Here is an 18,279-nt window from a genome sequence, read left to right as displayed (position 1 = left end):
ATGAAGTACTTTTTTGAGTGGTGTAAACCACTCCTACAACTGGCTTTTGTGTGCAGAAAAAAATGAGCATGGTTGCTATGTTCAAAATAATTTCTGACGTAATTAAATCACACCCGGGTGAACTGGATGACCGTAGCAAACATGGTCATTTTCTCTGCACAGAAAAAGCCAGTTGTGAAATCACATCCGGGTGTGATTTCATTACGTCAGATCAGAGCTGATCAGGCTACATAATACCTTACCTTATTTCATTACGTCAGACATTACGTCAGACCACAGCTGATCATGCTATATAAAACCTTACACCACTCAGTTCACACGGGTGTGATTTTTCCTATTCATGCAGTTTTCACAGCGTCCACCTGGGGTCGCCATCGGCCTCAAAACGCTGCGCTGCAGAGATGCCATGTCTGTTCATTATAAGCGACTTTGGGCTCATTTCTTATACATGTTTTTGATTGATTGATTGAAATATTTATTAACAGTTTGCAGAATTACAGTACATTTCAAGCACAAACTCAATACAAAGACTGTTAACTGTGAGTGGACGACCCAATTAAGCATTACACTTGTTTACAAGAGGGTCCACCATGTTCAATTCATCAAAACATTTAGAGACGTACAAATAGACACTTCTATATAGTCAAAGAACAGAACAGGAATTCATCATAAAGGAGGTAAAAAGGGAAAAGAAACATATACAGTGAGGGGGGAAAAGGGGGGGGGGAACAGTTGCTTGTACTGTAAATATTGGTAGTTGATTATGTGGGCTTGTTTCTGTACAAGTGTAGTTGTTATCCTACCGACTCACCTGCAAGTGAGTAGAGGAGCCCCCACCGGGAGGACATGCTTTTGTATCCTATTCTGACTCCCCCAGGATTTATGTTTGTGTCCTGTTGTTATATCATGTCGGACCCCTACAACAACATCTAAACATATGTTGTGCCAGGGACCCCCCATACCAATATGTTGTTAGCCCACAGAGAGCCCACATTGAGCTTGTAGATCTGCTATTTCAAAACAGCCCAGTATTCTCTTGTTTCCTTAGACCTGGCGGCTGCATGATTTGATTTGGTAGATCTGCTATTTCCAAACAGCCCATGGCTGCTTGTTTCTCTCACACGGTCTGGCAACACTGCAGAGATGACGTCACATCGTCCCGGAAGTAGTTAGCGTTATTATTATTTTTTCCTCTAACCGTGAGAGTGTTGTTGTTTTAAATGTTTGGTGTTTTTAAACACAACAAACATCTTCATAGTGTTTAACTCAACAGAAGGACTTCAAAGGTACTGTGGCGGCCAATCACATCGATTAGATCTAATAGACCACCAATAGATCACTTTATCGATCTTTCGTTTGATGCAAACATATAATTTCTTACGTTGTATTTATTTTTTTAGTTTCAATCCTGTATTTAACTGTTTGAAAAAAACCGGCAGATCTACAAGCTCACGACTCGTTGTGAGCTTGCAGATCTGCAGTCTACACAGCCGATGTCATGCACTTTGATGGTGACATCATTTAATGATATGATGGTTCTCAAAGTGCATTGAGAACCAATTGGACTGCTGTCTGGGTTGAAAATAGCAGATCTACAAGCTGTCAGCACGCTGTATGTCTGTACTCTGTACTACTCTGTACTATAGTATGTGTCTGTCTGTCTGTCTGTCTGTCTGTCTGTCTGCCTGTTTTGAGGAGGTTCCAGGTGGTCCCCAGCTAAATGATAGAGAGTATTGTAGGTAACCAAATGGACCCTTATAGACCTTTAACTCTTGAGTGTAAAATGAAACCAAATGGACCCATGCATGGTTTCGTTCACTTAAATTATTGTTAAACAACTGCAGCTCATTAAAGGGACACTTCACCCTAGATATATGACGTTTAGAACACTTTCCTGGGGGTCATCTGTGTGTAATATGTGGTTTTAGATTTTAGCAGTGAGCCCAGTGTCTCCAATGCAACATACCAAAGCCTACACGGGTTGTGCAGTCGACGCGCTGTGATTGGCCAGTCGCTGTGATTGACAGCCTAAACCTAACCTTAACCTCAGCGTTATTCATAGTATGGATTTTCGGTGGTGAGGTGACCACCGAACTACAACATGACGTCACGAGCCGCGGTGAAGAGCAAACCACCGCCAACCGCCCCAGCCCTTCTCTCTGTTTTTACTCACCACCGCTCAACGTTATTTCAGCTCCGGTGGTCACCTCACCACCGTAGCGGTGGTCACCTCACCACCGTAGCGGTGGTCACCTCACCACCGGAGCGGTGGTCACCTCACCACCGAAAATCCAGACTATGAATGAGCCTTTAAACTATGACGAAAAATGTTGGTCGACTACCTTTTTTTCACTGACGAAAACTAAACGGAAACTACATGAAAACTATGCTGTACTGTGTTGACTTTGTTGACTAAAACTAAGACTAAATATAGTGACAATTTTGTCGACAAATAAAAACTAGACAACATTTTTAGGAAGGGACTAATGGACAAGAGATCCAGTATAAGTCATTTTACACTTTGTTGCATGCTGAAAATAGCCGATCTACAAGCTCGTGAGTCGCAACGCGTCGCGTTAGCTTGTAGATCGGCTATTTTCAGAGAGTGTAAAATCCGTCATTTCGACGGCATCAAGGCCAGCCAAAATACGTTTTAGTCGACTAAATCAACTGTAGATTTGGTCGACTAAAATCTCATGACATTTAGTCAAAATGTGACTAAAAACAAAATGAAAACTATTCAAAAGACTGACTAAAACTAAAATCAAAATTTGCTGCCAAATCAACAGAGAAATGACGTCCGCGACTCAGAGGATGGACCGACTGACTCTATACTATAGCAGATCTGCAAGCTCACAGTCACAACGCAAGCTTGTAGATCTAAACCCCCTCTGTGCGGTCTTGCAGATCAGATCTGTTGTTGTGACGGACGTGTCTCTGAGCTCTGTGTGGTCTTGCAGATCAGATCTGTTGTTGTGACGGACGTGTCTGAGCTCTGTGTGGTCTTGCAGGTCAGATCTGCTGTGATGGACGTGAGCATCGCGGTGTCGCTGATCCGGGGTCAGATGGGGACGGTGGTCGAGCGGGCGGTCAACGGGGCCGTGGAGACCGTCCTGGCCGAGATGCTGAAGGTCGTAGGGGTCAAGTTCGAGGAGCTCAAGGCCCAGGTAAAGGGGGGGGGGATTGTGGGGGTGTCAAAACTCTGGGACTATAAAAGTTTGTTTGGAGCACCCCGAGTTGTAGGTATTTCTCTGCCTCAGTCAGTAGTGATAATGTTACATTGAGTTGTAGGTATTTCTCTGCCTCAGTCAGTAGTGATAATGTTACATTGAGTTGTAGGTATTTCTCTGCCTCAGTCAGTAGTGATAATGTTACATTGAGTTGTAGGTATGTCTCTGCCTCAGTCAGTAGTGATAATGTTACATTGAGTTGTAGGTATTTCTCTGCCTCAGTCTTAATAGTCCAATAGTAATGTAATTTGACCTAATTGCAAAAAAAACAAAGTTGCCTGTAATTGTCTGAGGGGAAAGTGTTGAAAATGGCCTGTACAGCATGGCCACAAGTAGCATGTGACGTGTCAAACTAGGGTGTTTTCATGATGCTGAATCCATTCCAAGCATTAGTTTTGCATAAAAACACTTGCATGTTTGGTTGGTCAGGCTCAATCACGCACGCACACACATCTCGCGTACAGAGATGTGGTGCATCTATTGTGAGCTGACTATGACTAAAAACTAAATGAAAGTTTGCTTGTGAGAATGGACAGTGACGCAGTTCCTCCACTGTCCACCAGGTGTCCAGCCTGAAGAAGGAGATGACGGCGCTGCAGAGAGAGAAGATCCTGAGGGAGAAGGACAGCGACAAGACCAGAGCTATGCTCAGGTAGGCCTGCGGGGGGCAGAGTTTCACCACCAGAGCTATGCTCAGGTAGGCCTGCGGGGAGCAGTGTTTCACCACCACAGCTATGCTCAGGTAGGCCTGGTGGAGACACTAACACATTAAAAGCGTTCCTGGCCACATGGGGTTCCATGAAAAACACGTTAATTCACCTTTCAGCTAAGCCCCGCCCTCTCCCACTTATACACTACCACTTGGACACTTTCCAGCCGGGCTCATTCATTCCAATGTAAATATCATGGATTTCATACTTTCATTCATTCATTAAATACTGGTTCATTTTTTAACCAGACCTTATTTATTTTTGAAAGTATTCAAATGTTTGTGAAATAAATGTGTTTAGGATGTTGGCCAGCTATGTTATGGTGATTTTTAATTTAAAATGGTGCCCGTAGTGTAGTTTTTCCACCAAAAATGAGAAGAAACAAAAATGTATACTCTATTTCACCAGCAGAACAATATTGGAGCACATTCCTTCTGTTTAGGCCTATACAATTTCTTTTTATAGGCTGTTTTGAGATACCATTGATGCCACATGCACTGGAAAAATATGTGCGTGACATTTCTTTTTTTAAAACAATGTTTTATCATCTAGGAAAAATATTGGTGGAGAGGTTTGTTTAACCCATGTTATGCTTAGCTGTGATTGGACCATAGCAGTTTGGGGAGGGGCTTAGCTATAGGTCAATTAAGTCTGTGGCATTCAATGAGTTAATACCCTAGTGGTGTTGTATGGTACTGCAGGTACGCGGAGCTGAAGCTGAAGTATTATCGTCAGGGCGTGGAGGAGGAGATGCTGCAACAGAGAGGCCACGCCCAGGGGGCGGAGCTACCACCAAGGATCAGCGGCCACGGTGAGGAAATGTGTGTGTGTGTGTGTGTGTGTGTGTGTGTGTGTGTGTGTGTGTGTGTGTGTGTGTGTGTGTGTGTGTGTGTGTGTGTGTGTGTGTGTGTGTGTGTGTGTGTGTGTGTGTGTGTCTATGATGAAAAATGTTCATAGACTACCTTTTCCTAAGACAAACAAAATAAAAGCTAAGCTATGAGGACTAAAACTAATGCCTAATACACTGACAATTTTGTCAAAAAGTTAAAATAGCCGATCTACAAGCTCACAACCCTCATGTCTGAGCGCCTGATGTGTTGTGGTGTTTTAGGGAGCCAGCGCAGACCGCCTCCTGCCAGACTTAGCTCCTCCTCCTCCCTGGTCGCCGTGGAGACGCCAGGCTCCGCCCCCTCTGAGGATCACATGGACACACCCCCTCCACCGCTCACTATGAAAGGTGTGTTGCCACGTCTCCTTACTGCTTAAGCGATGTTGGGCATGTTTTTTTTCTGTAAAGTCTCTTGTACATATTGCTATTTGAGCACTGCCGTTTCTTCGGCGGTTGTTTATTTGGCCTTGTTTCTAAAGTGTAGTTGTTTCTTTGGGCTTGTTTCTAAAGTGTAGTTGTTTATTTGGGCTTGTTTCTAAAGTGTAGTTGTTTATTTGGGCTTGTTTCTAAAGTGTAATGTATATTTGGGCTTGTTTCTAAAGTGTAATGTATATTTGGGCTTGTTTCTAAAGTGTAGTTGATTATTTGGGCTTGTTTCTAAAGTGTAGTTGATTATTTGGGCTTGTTTCTGAAGTATAGTTGATTATTTGGGCTTGTTTCTAAAGTATAGTTGTTTATTTGGGCTTGTTTCTAAAGTGTAGTTGTTTATTTGGGCTTGTTTCTAAAGTGTAGTTGTTTCTTTGGGCTTGTTTCTAAAGTGTAGTTGTTTATTTGGGCTTGTTTCTAAAGTGTAGTTTATTTGGGCTTGTTTCTAAAGTGTAGTTGTTTATGTGGGCTTGTTTCTAATGTGTAGTTGTTTATTTGGGCTTGTTTCTAAAGTGTAATGTATATTTGGGCTTGTTTCTAAAGTGTAATGTATATTTGGGCTTGTTTCTAAAGTGTAGTTGATTATTTGGGCTTGTTTCTAAAGTGTAGTTGATTATTTGGGCTTGTTTCTGAAGTATAGTTGATTATTTGGGCTTGTTTCTAAAGTATAGTTGTTTATTTGGGCTTGTTTCTAAAGTGTAGTTGTTTATTTGGGCTTGTTTCTAAAGTGTAGTTGTTTATTTGGGCTTGTTTCTAAAGTGTAGTTGTTTCTTTGGCCTTGTTTCTAATGTGTAGTTGTTTATTTGGGCTTGTTTCTAAAGTGTAGTTGTTTATTTGGGCTTGTTTCTAAAGTGTAGTTGTTTATTTGGGCTTGTTTCTAAAGTGTAGTTGATTATTTGGGCTTGTTTCTGAAGTATAGTTGATTATTTGGGCTTGTTTCTAAAGTATAGTTGTTTATTTGGGCTTGTTTCTAAAGTGTAGTTGTTTATTTGGGCTTGTGTCTAAAGTGTAGTTGTTTATTTGGCCTTGTTTCTAATGTGTAGTTGTTTCTTTGGGCTTGTTTCTAAAGTGTAGTTGATTATTTGGGCTTGTTTCTAAATTGTAGTTGTTTATTTGGGCTTGTTTCTAAAGTGTAGTTGTTTATTTGGGCTTGTTTCTAAAGTGTAGTTGTTTCTTTGGCCTTGTTTCTAATGTGTAGTTGTTTATTTGGGCTTGATCCCAGCCTATCCCTATACCATGAATTTAAAGGTATTGATCTCAGGCTTGTCCCTGACGAACGCCCCCAGATTAAGATAGAGGGGGCCATCTAAATTCTGAACATGTTTTGTGCCAGGGACCCCTTTTCCAGATTTGTGCAAACATTGCCCTAACACAAACATTGAATGCCATTGACAATGAATGTCCAGCGTTGAGTGTTTGTGTACACACAAACATTGAAGACAAAAGTGTGGACGCAAATTGTGATTTGCCGGAATGAGATGATGTATGATGATAAGAGCTCCCCTCACTTCACACGGGTGTGATTCTTTTTGAATAGCAGATTTACAAGCTCACAATGTAGAAATGCTCACAGTAATAGGTAGTTGTTTTCGTGGACCTGGTTGCTAGGTTTACAGTAATAGTTACTTGTTTTCGTGGACCTGGTTGCTTGAATCTGGCAACCCTGCACTCTTGTACGATGACCCTTGACCCCTCTGACCTGGTCTGTTCACAGAGGGCGTGGCCAGGAAGGAGGAAGGGGAGGAGTCTGACGAGTGTGTGTGGGCGGAGCTTAGCCTGCAGCCAATCACCATGGACCTCCTCGGCCCTGCCTCCGGCCTGCAGCCAATCACCATGGACCTCCCCGGCCCTGCCCCCGGCCCCTCCTCCACCCCCCTGCCGTCTCCTGACCTCCGACCCCAGGCTGACAGCTCCACCATGACCCCACAGGTACACACACACTGTTTGTAAACAGCTAATCTCCGGCACTGTTGGCCCGGTCGCTGCAAAATTTCACTCACACACTCACACACACACACACCCACACACCCTGCCCTGAGTTTCTCAGATTGTCCCATTATAGCGCCACCATGAGGCCGGTTTAATAAAAAGTGACGTCATCTCCAGTCTCCAAGCAGCTATTTAAGCTTTCATGGCTTGACTCCATATTATCGCTGCTTGCAGCTATATTTATTATTCTTATTCTGATTCTTACTATTAGTATTACTATTACTATTACTATATTACACTAAGGTTTGTTCTCAGGTGAAGCAGGAGGAGTTTCAACAGGAAGAGGAGGAGTTTCAACAGGAAGAGGAGGAGTTTCAACATGAAGAGGAGGTGATTTGCATCAAGGAGGAGGTCGAGGAGCCGCAGGAGGTGCTGGCAACTCTGCTGCCCGACTTCCATCTACCAGGACCACTTCCCGGGTTGGAGGTCAGTGTCAAAGGTCACACAGTGTCTCACTGTCTTGCCCCTACTATCCATTTGGTCACGCTGGGCAAGACCTACGCTGTAGAGTCCACTGCTGGAATATGGCGGAAGTACCGCTCCGGGAAATGACGTTGACGCTTTACAAATCTGTTTTCATTCTCCGTGTATGAAACGAGTGTCGTGATTGGTCGGGACGATGACGTCCCACTGTTACGCAACATCGAGTATTGCGCAACAGGCGCTCCTAGGCTGTGGAGCGATGCGATCGGTTTTCATATCAATAAACTTCGTCCTGGGCGCTGGGTGTTACTAATACAAAGGACGGTGAACTTCGTCCTGGGCGATTGGGGTGTTAATCTAGAATATATCAAAGTTTCACTTTAATTATATTATGGAAGAAATTTAAGAAAATTATATTCTTATATTTTGATGCATCTGTATATAAATATAAATATCTGTATATAAATATCTGTATATAAATTGATACAAACAAGAGGTTGTCGACAGCTTTTGACATGTGTCTGTCTGTTTAGGAGGCTAGGTCTCAGTGGACAACAGCACCCTCTGCTGGCCAGCAGCGGAGTCACATGGGTCAACGTGTCACCTTCAGCAGCGCAGCACACAGCTGTAAGTCACATGACCATCAAGAATAACACACACACACACACACACACACACACACACACACACACACACACACACACAAGGCTGCTGTACTTTATACCTCATACTTTAAATGCTTAGTATGAGGTATAAAGTACAGCAGCCTTGTGTTCCTAAAACAGAAAGATTGGGTATTGGGTAAGACTGACGTTATGTATCTTTCAGGACCTTTCGCTGCTTTGTCTCGACCATTACTCTATGGCTCTGGTCTCAGCCACCGCGGTAGATATTTTGACATTCGTTCTTTTGTTTTTTTTTAATGTTGCCACTACTGTTGGAGCAGCCATAAACTACACAGGTTCATCTTTGTAATGTTAGTGTTGTTAGTAAAAAGCAGGTAAAAGAGTAACGTTTGAGGCAGACTAACATCAGTCACTTTTCCATTCACTGTAGTAGAAGAGGTGCAGTGTCGTCTCCACTACAGGAAATACGTTGCCTGCAACCATGAGACCCGTTTCTGAATCGGTCTATAGACACATTCAGAGAAACGTATTTCCTGTACGCGGAGACGACATATCTGCGGTCGGCTCTTCCACTACATTGAATGTTAGTCTGCCTCAAACGTTACTCTTTTACCTGCTTTTTACTAACACTAACTTTACAAAGATTCCCAGAACATCGGGATGAACCTGTGTAATTTATGGCTGCTTTGGAGAGAAACGGAATGTCAAAAAATACACAGCGGTGGCTGAGACCAGAGCCAGAGCCATTTCCCCCCTCCCACACCCTTAATCCATTTTGGGTGGGAACCCCTTTTGGTGTTTTAAGCATTATGTTGCTATTGAAAAATAGCAGATCTACAAGCTCATAGCGCGGCACTACGAGCTTGTAGATCTGCTATTTTTTTTAATCGTGAAAATGCCTCAAATCTTTGAATATATTCTTTCAGAGTGAACGTTTTTAACTCAAATCTTTGCTTCTGGGGGGGGAGGGGGGGTCCCTGGAACAACATATTTTCAGATGGGGGTCGGCGGCCTATTACATATAATCTTGGGGGTCCTTGACATGAAAACGTTTGAGAACGACTGACATAGAAACATAGGTTTTTCAGAAAACTGTCAGGATTTAGAAGACATTTTGTAGAATCGTTCCCAGGTCTAAAATGGCTTAACTGCTCCTCTCCTCTCTCCAGACTTCATGGCCCACCAGGCGGCAGCCCCCGCCATGGGTGGTGGCGGCTTCCGGGGCGGTCCGGCGATGCTGGCGGGCCCCTCGCGGTCCCGTGGGGGCCTGTCATCGGTGCTAGCGGCGGGGCCCCCGCGGCCCCCCAGCAGACCCAGCTGGTCCAAAGACCTCAGTCTCTACGAGGAGTACAAGCTGCGGCGCAACGAGCTGCGCCGGCGCAGCATCAACCGACGGCGGGAGATGGAGAAAGCGCTGCCTCAGCCCCTGCTGGCCGACCTGGTACACTGCACCCTCAACTGTATTATAGGACATTCACTTAGCCTGGGCAGCATTCTTTTTCAGGTTTATGATCCGGTCGGGAGATATCGCTACGTCATGTTGTAGTCATTGTTTTGTAGTCATCAGGATGATATCGCTACGTCATGTTGTAGTCATTGTTTTGTAGTCATCAGGATGATATCGCTACGTCATGTTGTAGTATTGTTTTGTAGTCATCAGGATGATATCGCCACGTCATGTTGTAGTATTGTTTTGTAGTCATCAGGATGATATTGCTACGTCATGTTGTAGTATTGTTTTGTAGTCATCAGGATGATATTGCTACGTCATGTTGTAGTCATTGTTTTGTAGTCATCAGGATGATATCGCTACGTCATGTTGTAGTATTGTTTTGTAGTCATCAGGATGATATTGCTACGTCATGTTGTAGTGATTGTTTTGTAGTCATCAGGATGATATCGCTACGTCATGTTGTAGTATTGTTTTGTAGTCATCAGGATGATATTGCTACGTCATGTTGTAGTCATTGTTTTGTAGTCATCAGGATGATATCGCTACGTCATGTTGTAGTATTGTTTTGTAGTCATCAGGATGATATTGCTACGTCATGTTGTAGTCATTGTTTTGTAGTCATCAGGATGATATCGCTACGTCATGTTGTAGTATTGTTTTGTAGTCATCAGGATGATATCGCTACGTCATGTTGTAGTCATTGTTTTGTAGTCATCAGGATGATATCGCTACGTCATGTTGTAGTCATTGTTTTGTAGTCATCAGGATGATATCGCTACGTCATGTTGTAGTCATTGTTTTGTAGTCATCAGGATGATATCGCTACGTCATGTTGTAGTATTGTTTTGTAGTCATCAGGATGATATCGCTACGTCATGTTGTAGTCATTGTTTTGTAGTCATCAGGATGATATCGCTACGTCATGTTGTAGTATTGTTTTGTAGTCATCAGGATGATATCGCTACGTCATGTTGTAGTCATTGTTTTGTAGTCATCAGGATGATATTGCTATGTCATGTTGCAGTCATTGTTTTGTAGTCATCAAGGTAGTCATTGTTTTGTAGTCATCAGGATGATATCGTTACGTCATGTTGTAGTCTGTTTTGTAGTCATAAGGCAGGAACCATCAATCTGGAACTTACTTTTCCCTCAAACCGATTTTTCTCAATAAAAGCTGCAGGCTACGAGAGCTTTTATTGTTATTCTTCCGGTTTGAGGGAAAGGAAGTTCTAGATGATGGTTCCTGCCTGATGACTACAAAACAACTACAACATGACGTAACGATATCATCCTGATGACATCAAAACAATGACTACAACATGACGTAACGATATCATCCTGATGACTTCAAAACAATGACTACAACATGACGTAACGATATCATCCTGATGACTACAAAACAATGACTACAACATGACGTAGCGATATCATCCTGATGACTACAAAACAATACTACAACATGACGTAACGATATCATCCTGATGACTACAAAACAATGACTACAACATGACGTAGTGATATCATCCTGATGACTACAAAACTATGACTACAACATGACGTAGCGATATCATCCTGATGACTACAAAACAATACTACAACATGACGTAACGATATCATCAGCTCCAGACCGGTTCACAAAACATTTTGTTGTCGTTGGATAATATTTTGTCCACAATTCCATGCTGTACTGATGTTGGTATACTATTAGGAGGGATGGCAAGCAAATGTTGCTCAAAATAACAATTATTCTACATAAATTATTCGCATAAATATGCACTACATCGCGGTTAGCATATTAGCGCTTGTTCTGACGCTAGCGAAGGGGACCAGCTGGAGGCACGAAATGGCGGATTACTGCTTCCGGGTTCATGTGGGTTGCGAATTTCTTGTTCTACAAAATAACACTAAAAAGGGCTGAAATCCCTGGAAAGGTATAGGCATGTGTTCGGTTAACTCATCTACTGCTAAGGACCGCTTTACGACTTGTGTCGCAGGTTCGAGAGCGTCGCGAGAAGACCAGGCTGAGGGTCGCACGCTGGAGGGCCAAGAGGAAGCTGCAACAACAGGTACATCCAACCTGCATCCAACCTGCATCCAACGCAGTGTTGTTTTTGGCAGCAAATTTTGATTTTAGTTTTAGTCATAGTCTCTTGAATAGGTTTCACTTGTCACATTTTAGTCACCCGGAATGTTTTAGTGTTAGTCTAGTTTCAGTCGACTACATGTCACAAGATTTTAGTCGACTAATTCTACAGTTGATTTAGTCGACTAAAATGTGTTTTGGCGGGCCTTGATGCCGTCGTAATGGCTGATTTTACACTTGCTAAATATAGCCGATCTACAAGTTCACAACGCGTTGCAGAGCGACGCGTTGTGAACTTGTAGATCGGCTATTTTCAGCATTCAAACCAAGTGTAAAATGACTTATAATGGATCTTTTGTCCACTAGTCCCTTCGTAACATTTTAGTCTAGTTTTTAGACGAAATTGTCAGTATACTGTATTTAGTCTTGGTTTTAGTCGTCATAGCTTAGTTTTCATTTAGTTTTCGTCAGTGAAAAAAGGTAGTCGACGAACATTTTTCCTCTTAGTTTTAGTCGACGAAATCAACACTGATCCAACGGCAAATCTGCACGCGGCTGTGGCTCAGGAGGTAGAGCAGGTCGTCCAATGATCCCTGGGGTCGGCGGTTAGAATCCCGGCTCCTCCTCCTGTCCACATGTCGAAGTGTCCTTGGGCAAGACAACACTGAACCCTACATTGCCTCCAATGAGTCGGTTGTGTGAGCTCGCCACCGTCGGTGTGTGAATGTGGGAAGTGAGGACGCTGGCGTCGACTGTTCGCCGCTTCACCTCCTCAATGTATGAATGAATGAACCGTTGTAAAGCGCTTTGAGCACTTGGGAAAAGCGCTATGAAAATGCAATTCGTTATACATCCAACCACATCCAACATACATCCAACCGTGTCTCTCCTCTGTCTCAGGTGGGGGGAGGGGTTCTGTCACCATGGGGACCGTGTCTCTCCTCTGTCTCAGGTGGGGGGAGGGGTCAGGTCTCGGGAGGGGGTAGGGGTTCTGTCACCATGGTGACCGTGTCTCTCCTCTGTCTCAGGTGGGCGGAGGGGGTCATGTCTCGGGAGGGGGGAGGGGTTCTGTCACCATGGTAACCGTGTCTCTCCTCTGTCTCAGGTGGGGGGAGGGGTCATGTCTTGGGAGGGGGGAGGGGTTCTGTCACCATGGTAACCGTGTCTCTCCTCTGTCTCAGGTGGGGGGAGGGGGTCATGTCTCGGGAGGGGGGAGGGGTTCTGTCACCATGGTAACCGTGTCTCTCCTCTGTCTCAGGTGGGGGGAGGGGTCATGTCTTGGGAGGGGGGAGGGGTTCTGTCACCATGGTAACCATGTGTCTCCTCTGTCTCAGGTGGGGGGGGGGAGGGGTCATGTCTCGGGAGGGGGGAGGGGTCATGTCTCGGGAGGGGGGAGGGGTTCTGTCACCATGGTAACCGTGTCTCTCCTCTGTCTCAGGTGGGGGGGGGGAGGGGTCATGTCTCGGGAGGGGGGAGGGGTTCTGTCCCCATGGTAACCGTGTCTCTCCTCTGTCTCAGGTGGGGGGAGGGGTCATGTCTCGGGGGGGTTCTGTCACCACGGTAACCGTGTCTCTCCTCTGTCTCAGGTGGGGGGAGGGGTCATGTCTCGGGAGGGGGAGGGGTTCTGTCACCACGGTAACCGTGTCTCTCCTCTGTCTCAGGTGGGGGGAGGGGTCATGTCTCGGGAGGGGGAGGGGTTCTGTCACCACAGTAACCGTGTCTCTCCTCTGTCTCAGGTGGGGGGAGGGGGTCATGTCTCGGGAGGGGTTCTGTCACCATGGTAACCGTGTCTCTCCTCTGTCTCAGGTGGGGGGAGGGGCAGGGGCCCAGAGCTTCGCGCCACATCATCATCATCTTCATCATCAGCAGCAGCAACAACAGCAGCAGCAGCTCAGAGGTAAGAACACCCAGAATGCATCACAGCCCTCTTAGGTCTTCTAAATCATGACAATTTTCTGAAAACCTCATGTTTCTATCTCTGTGGTTCTCAATATTTCATGTCAAGGACCCTCAAAAATATATATAATTGGCCGCCGCCCCCATCTGAAAATATGTTGTTCCAGGGACCCCTCCCAGAAGCAAAGATTTTAGTTAAAAACATTCGCTCTGCAGGAATATTATATTCAAAGATTTGTGCCACATTTTCACGATTTAAAAAAAATAGCAGATCTACAAGCTCGTAGCGCGGCACTCGGTGCTGCAGTATGATCTTGTAGATCTGCTATTTTTCAATAGCTAAAGCATAACATAATGCTTAAAAACACCAAAAGGGGTTCTCGCCCAGAATGGGTTAAGCTTTCACGAGATTCCTTGCGAAGCATAGCGGAGGCTTGCCAAGCTTCCGGGTACTTAACGGAAGGGGACGTTCGCAGTAGGCCAATCAGAGGGAGCGTAACTCCCTCTTTCCCAGCAGCACTTGCTTTTGGCAATGTAAACGGAAGTGCCTTCAGCACTTCCTGCTTGACTTCCTCCTCCCATTGGAGGCAGGTCGCTCCAACAAACTGCAGCGACCAATGAGGCATCTAGATTTATCAATCCGTTTAGGCCTGACGTCGACATTTTAAAAATGTCTTCTAAATCATGACGGTTTTCTGAAATTCTATATCAGTGGTGCTCAATACTTCATGTCAAGGACCCCAAAATGATCTGTATTTGGCCGCCGACCCCCATCTGAAAAGTTGTTATTCCAGGAACCCCTCAGAAGCAAATATTTTAGTTAAAACGTTCGCTCTGAAAGAATATATATATTCAAAGATTTGTGCCGCATTTTCACGATTTTTCAAAACTAGCAGAACTACAAGCTCGTAGCGCGGCACTCGGTGCCGCACTACGAGCTTGTAGATCTGCTATTTTTCAATAGCTAAAGCATAACTTAAATAATAAATAAGCATAGCTTTGACGTATAGCAAATGTTCTCTTGCTTTTTAGTTTACTAGCAAATGTCGTTGCTTAGTTTTTATTTATTAGTCTTTATTGGTTGCGTTGCGTCAATATTTTTGCCGACTAAATCTACATTTTTTAAATTGTCAATATATTTAGTATTGGTTTTAGTCACCATAGCTTAGTTTTCAACCAACATTTTTCGCCATAGTTTTTTTTAGTCGACAATACTGAAATAAAAAGTTATAAATAAATACATGCAATCTATAAAGAGTGACCATTCAGGGTTTTGTGTTGCAGCAGCGCCCTCCAGTGGCCAGCAGCGGAGGATCAGCCCAGCGTTGCCTCAGTTCAACAGCATGACGTCGTCCAACACATTCCCCGCCTCCCTGTCCTCCTCGGCTCCTCCCCCCGAGCAGCAGGCCAACAATCAGCACGCTGTGACTTCGTCGTCATCAAACCCCGCAAACTCCAACTCGCAGCTCGGCCTATCGCAGCCCGGCATCTCTCTGACGGACGTGCAGCTCGGCCTATCGCAGGCCGGCGTCTCTCTGACGGACTCGGACTTCTTCCCGGTATTGTAGCGTAACGTTAGTTTGTGAACGTCGGTTTCTCTACGTCTGGCTGGATTTTAGAATCGGAATATCTCTGATTCTTGTTTCTGGATCAAAACCAGTGGTGGAAAGTAACTAAGTACTCTTACTTAAGTACAATTTTGAGGTATTTGTACTTTACTTGAGTATTTCCAATTTCCAGTACTTCTACACTACATCTCGGAGCCAACATTTGTACTTTTACTTCACTACAATTATTTGAACATTTTACTAGTTACTTTGGTGATTTTCATTTTAATTAGAAAACATACATTAACCATTTCAACCCTATACATTTCGGCCATTTGAAAATAGCCGATCTACAAGCTTGCGACATATTGTGAGCTTGTAGATCGGCTATTTTCAATAGATTTGCGGCTCATTTCTCCAAACTATATTATCCCCGGTTACAAGATGTATGTTTTGGGTGAATTAAATAACGTTCGCGGGACCCGTTACATAGCGCATATTCACTTCCTGACTCGGTTTCCGAGTGAAATGGTTTTCAGAATGAGATGGTCCGCAATAGAAAATGATTGGCTTGGAGTACACAATTCAGACACCAGATGGGGCTGTTGGCGGTAAAAGAGTTAACTCATTGACTGCAAAGGACGACTTTCATGGCCTTTTTTTTCGTGTGTTTTCAAATGTCAGCGGAACAGCGCCATCTTGTGTAAAAACACCGGACTAAAACCAAAACATTCCAGATGATTTATAATGTTACAAAAACTAGCGGTAAATGAAATGTTAGTCAAAAGACTATGACTAAAAATAAATCAAAATTTGCTGTCGAAAGGAACACTGCACTGGGATAAGGGTCCATTTGGTCATAGGTACCGAGTGTCCGCTTTTCCCCAGAACCCACCGTTGAGAAGCACCCCCCTCCCCTTAAATGTACGTAACTTATTAGTAAAACATGAAATGCATTGTTGGAGTGAAATAAATCACAAGTATATATTATGTATCGTTCAATATTTCAATATTTCAGTACGGTTACGGAATTGTTGTACAGGAAGGTGCTGTTGAAACCTGTTCTTTTATAAGTTGTTTTTTAAATTAGTCTGCAATTAAAATCTCTTCCCAATGTTAGCCGTCGTGCCTGGTAAGACTTTATATTAAGGTTGGGTCTATATTGTGTTATAACCACATTGATAATGCATTATAATAGTTTATAAAGCATTATGGTGTTGTACATGTTCATAATTATGCATATTAACAACTTGTAACAAGGTTCATGAAGTATTATGACTTATAATATAATGTATAAGTCATTTATGTATCAGGATGAATGAATGGATGAACACATTAGACCTACCAGCTAACAGGATTAATTAATGGACGTCTCATTGTTTGTCTCAGATTCATAGTGATTTAATTTGTTGTGTTTTGAGAGGTTCTGTGAATAAATGTTCTGTAATCTGTACTGGTTCACGACATACCCGTAGTAGTGTGTACAGTGTATATGTCTGTCTTTAATGTTTTTGCCATGAATAAGGGGCCTGTCTCGGCCCGCCCCTCTCCAATTGTTTATATTGTGTTTAGTTTCCAAGATGGCCGCAGGACGGGGTGGGGCGGAGGTGAGCGGGTGTGGTTGACATATGCCCTTACTGGGCTGCGTTCACACATTCAAGACACCTGTCTTGTCTGTGTTTAATGGAATGCATTTCCAATGGAAGCCCTTATGGTTTGACCAAACATTTTGTTTGATGGGGGGGGAGGGGGGCAGAACACATCCATCAAAGCTGTGTTCAGACACAAGTCAGGTGTCAGGCACAAGGCAAGTGTCTTGAATGCAGCTCAGTAAGGGCATATGTCAACCCCGCCCGCTCACCTCCGCCCCACCCCCTCCTGGTGCTGTGGCCATCTTGGAAACTAAACACAATATAAACAGTGGGAGAGGGGTGGGGCCGAGAAAGGCCCTTATTGAGCGTGAGGACATCAGTGGAAAGAATCCAAAAGGCTCTCTTTGGTTTCATCCTTTTAGCAGACCTTGTTTTGTACGGTACCTGTCCATGCAAACTGTTAATAAAGTACTCTATCAATCAGTGGTGAATCATCCTATTAACACATTCTGGATGGGGACCCCTTTTGGTGTTTTAAGCATTATGTTATGCTTTAGCTGTTGGAAAAACAGCAGATCTACAAGCTCACGAGCCTGTAGGTCTGCTATTTTTTAAAGATTGTGAAAATGTGGCGCAAATCTTTATATACAGGTCCATTTCAATGAATTAGAATATTGTGTAAAAGTGCATTTTCTTCCGTAATATAATTCAAAAAGTGAAACTTTCATATTTTCTCAATTTATTGTGCATAAAGTGAAGTATTTAAAACCTTTTTTGTTTTAATCTTGATGGCGTACAGCTCATGAAAATCAAAAAATCCTTTTTTTAAACGAGAAATGTCGACCATCTGAAAAGTATATTAATGTATGCAGTCAATACTTGGTCTGGGCTACTTTTGAACAAATTATTTCATCAATGGGGCGTGGCATGGAGGTGATCAGCCTTTGTCAAACGCAGGTGTTATGGAAGCCTACACTGTCAGTCAAGGTATATGAAATGGAGGTAAGGTCACCAACGTCATTTTCGCTATCACGCAATTCCAGATGGCAGATTTGTCGCACCATGGGAGCCAAACTGCACCCGGAAGTTCGGCAGAATGCACTGGAGTCAATGAGAGCTCTGTGACCAGCTCATGAACAAACTATTTCTGAATGACTGAGATCTTTTGTAAAGTAATCGCTTCTGGCAAATAACAGAAGACATATAACACATTATTGTCTCCACCAGGCCGAAGGCATGGGGAGAGAGTATGTTTTGCACTCCGTCCGTCCGTCCGTCCGTGTGTCCGTCCGTCCGTGTGTCCGTCCGTCCGTGTGTCCGTCCGTCTGTGAACAGCTAATCTACGGCACCGTTAACCCAGTCGATGCCAAATTTTGCACACACACTCCCTGGATGCCAACGATGAACCTCTGCCC

At 43.9% G+C, this 18,279-nt stretch overlaps 1 protein-coding gene across 3 annotated transcripts; it reads left to right on the top strand.

Annotated features, from left to right (window-relative positions):
* Positions 1-1,122: 1,122 nt before the first annotated feature.
* Positions 1,123-17,347, top strand: LOC306935296 (uncharacterized protein). Of its 3 annotated transcripts, none has more exons than XM_079518275.1 (12): positions 1,123-1,286; positions 3,012-3,167; positions 3,794-3,882; positions 4,642-4,751; positions 5,052-5,177; positions 6,970-7,184; positions 7,500-7,670; positions 8,201-8,294; positions 9,463-9,734; positions 11,741-11,812; positions 13,636-13,726; positions 15,013-17,347. In XM_079518275.1, the coding sequence occupies exons 2-12, from the start codon at positions 3,027-3,029 to the stop codon at positions 15,291-15,293; spliced, it is 1,662 nt and encodes a 553-aa protein (XP_079374401.1). In that variant the 5' UTR covers positions 1,123-1,286; positions 3,012-3,026; the 3' UTR covers positions 15,294-17,347. The 3 variants fall into 3 exon arrangements, with proteins under 3 accessions (XP_079374401.1, XP_079374400.1, XP_079374402.1); XM_079518274.1 differs by having other exon boundaries at positions 15,010-17,347; XM_079518276.1 differs by lacking the exons at positions 1,123-1,286; positions 3,012-3,167; positions 3,794-3,882 and adding an exon at positions 3,917-3,927 and having other exon boundaries at positions 15,010-17,347.
* The last annotated feature ends 932 nt before the right edge of the window (positions 17,348-18,279 follow it).

This window comes from Electrona antarctica, assembly GCF_951216825.1.
Source record: "Electrona antarctica genome assembly, chromosome: 13".
Lineage (NCBI taxonomy): Eukaryota > Metazoa > Chordata > Actinopteri > Myctophiformes > Myctophidae > Electrona > Electrona antarctica.
The sequence above is the reverse complement of the archived record's forward strand: the minus strand, read 5'-3'. Positions and strand labels throughout refer to the sequence as shown.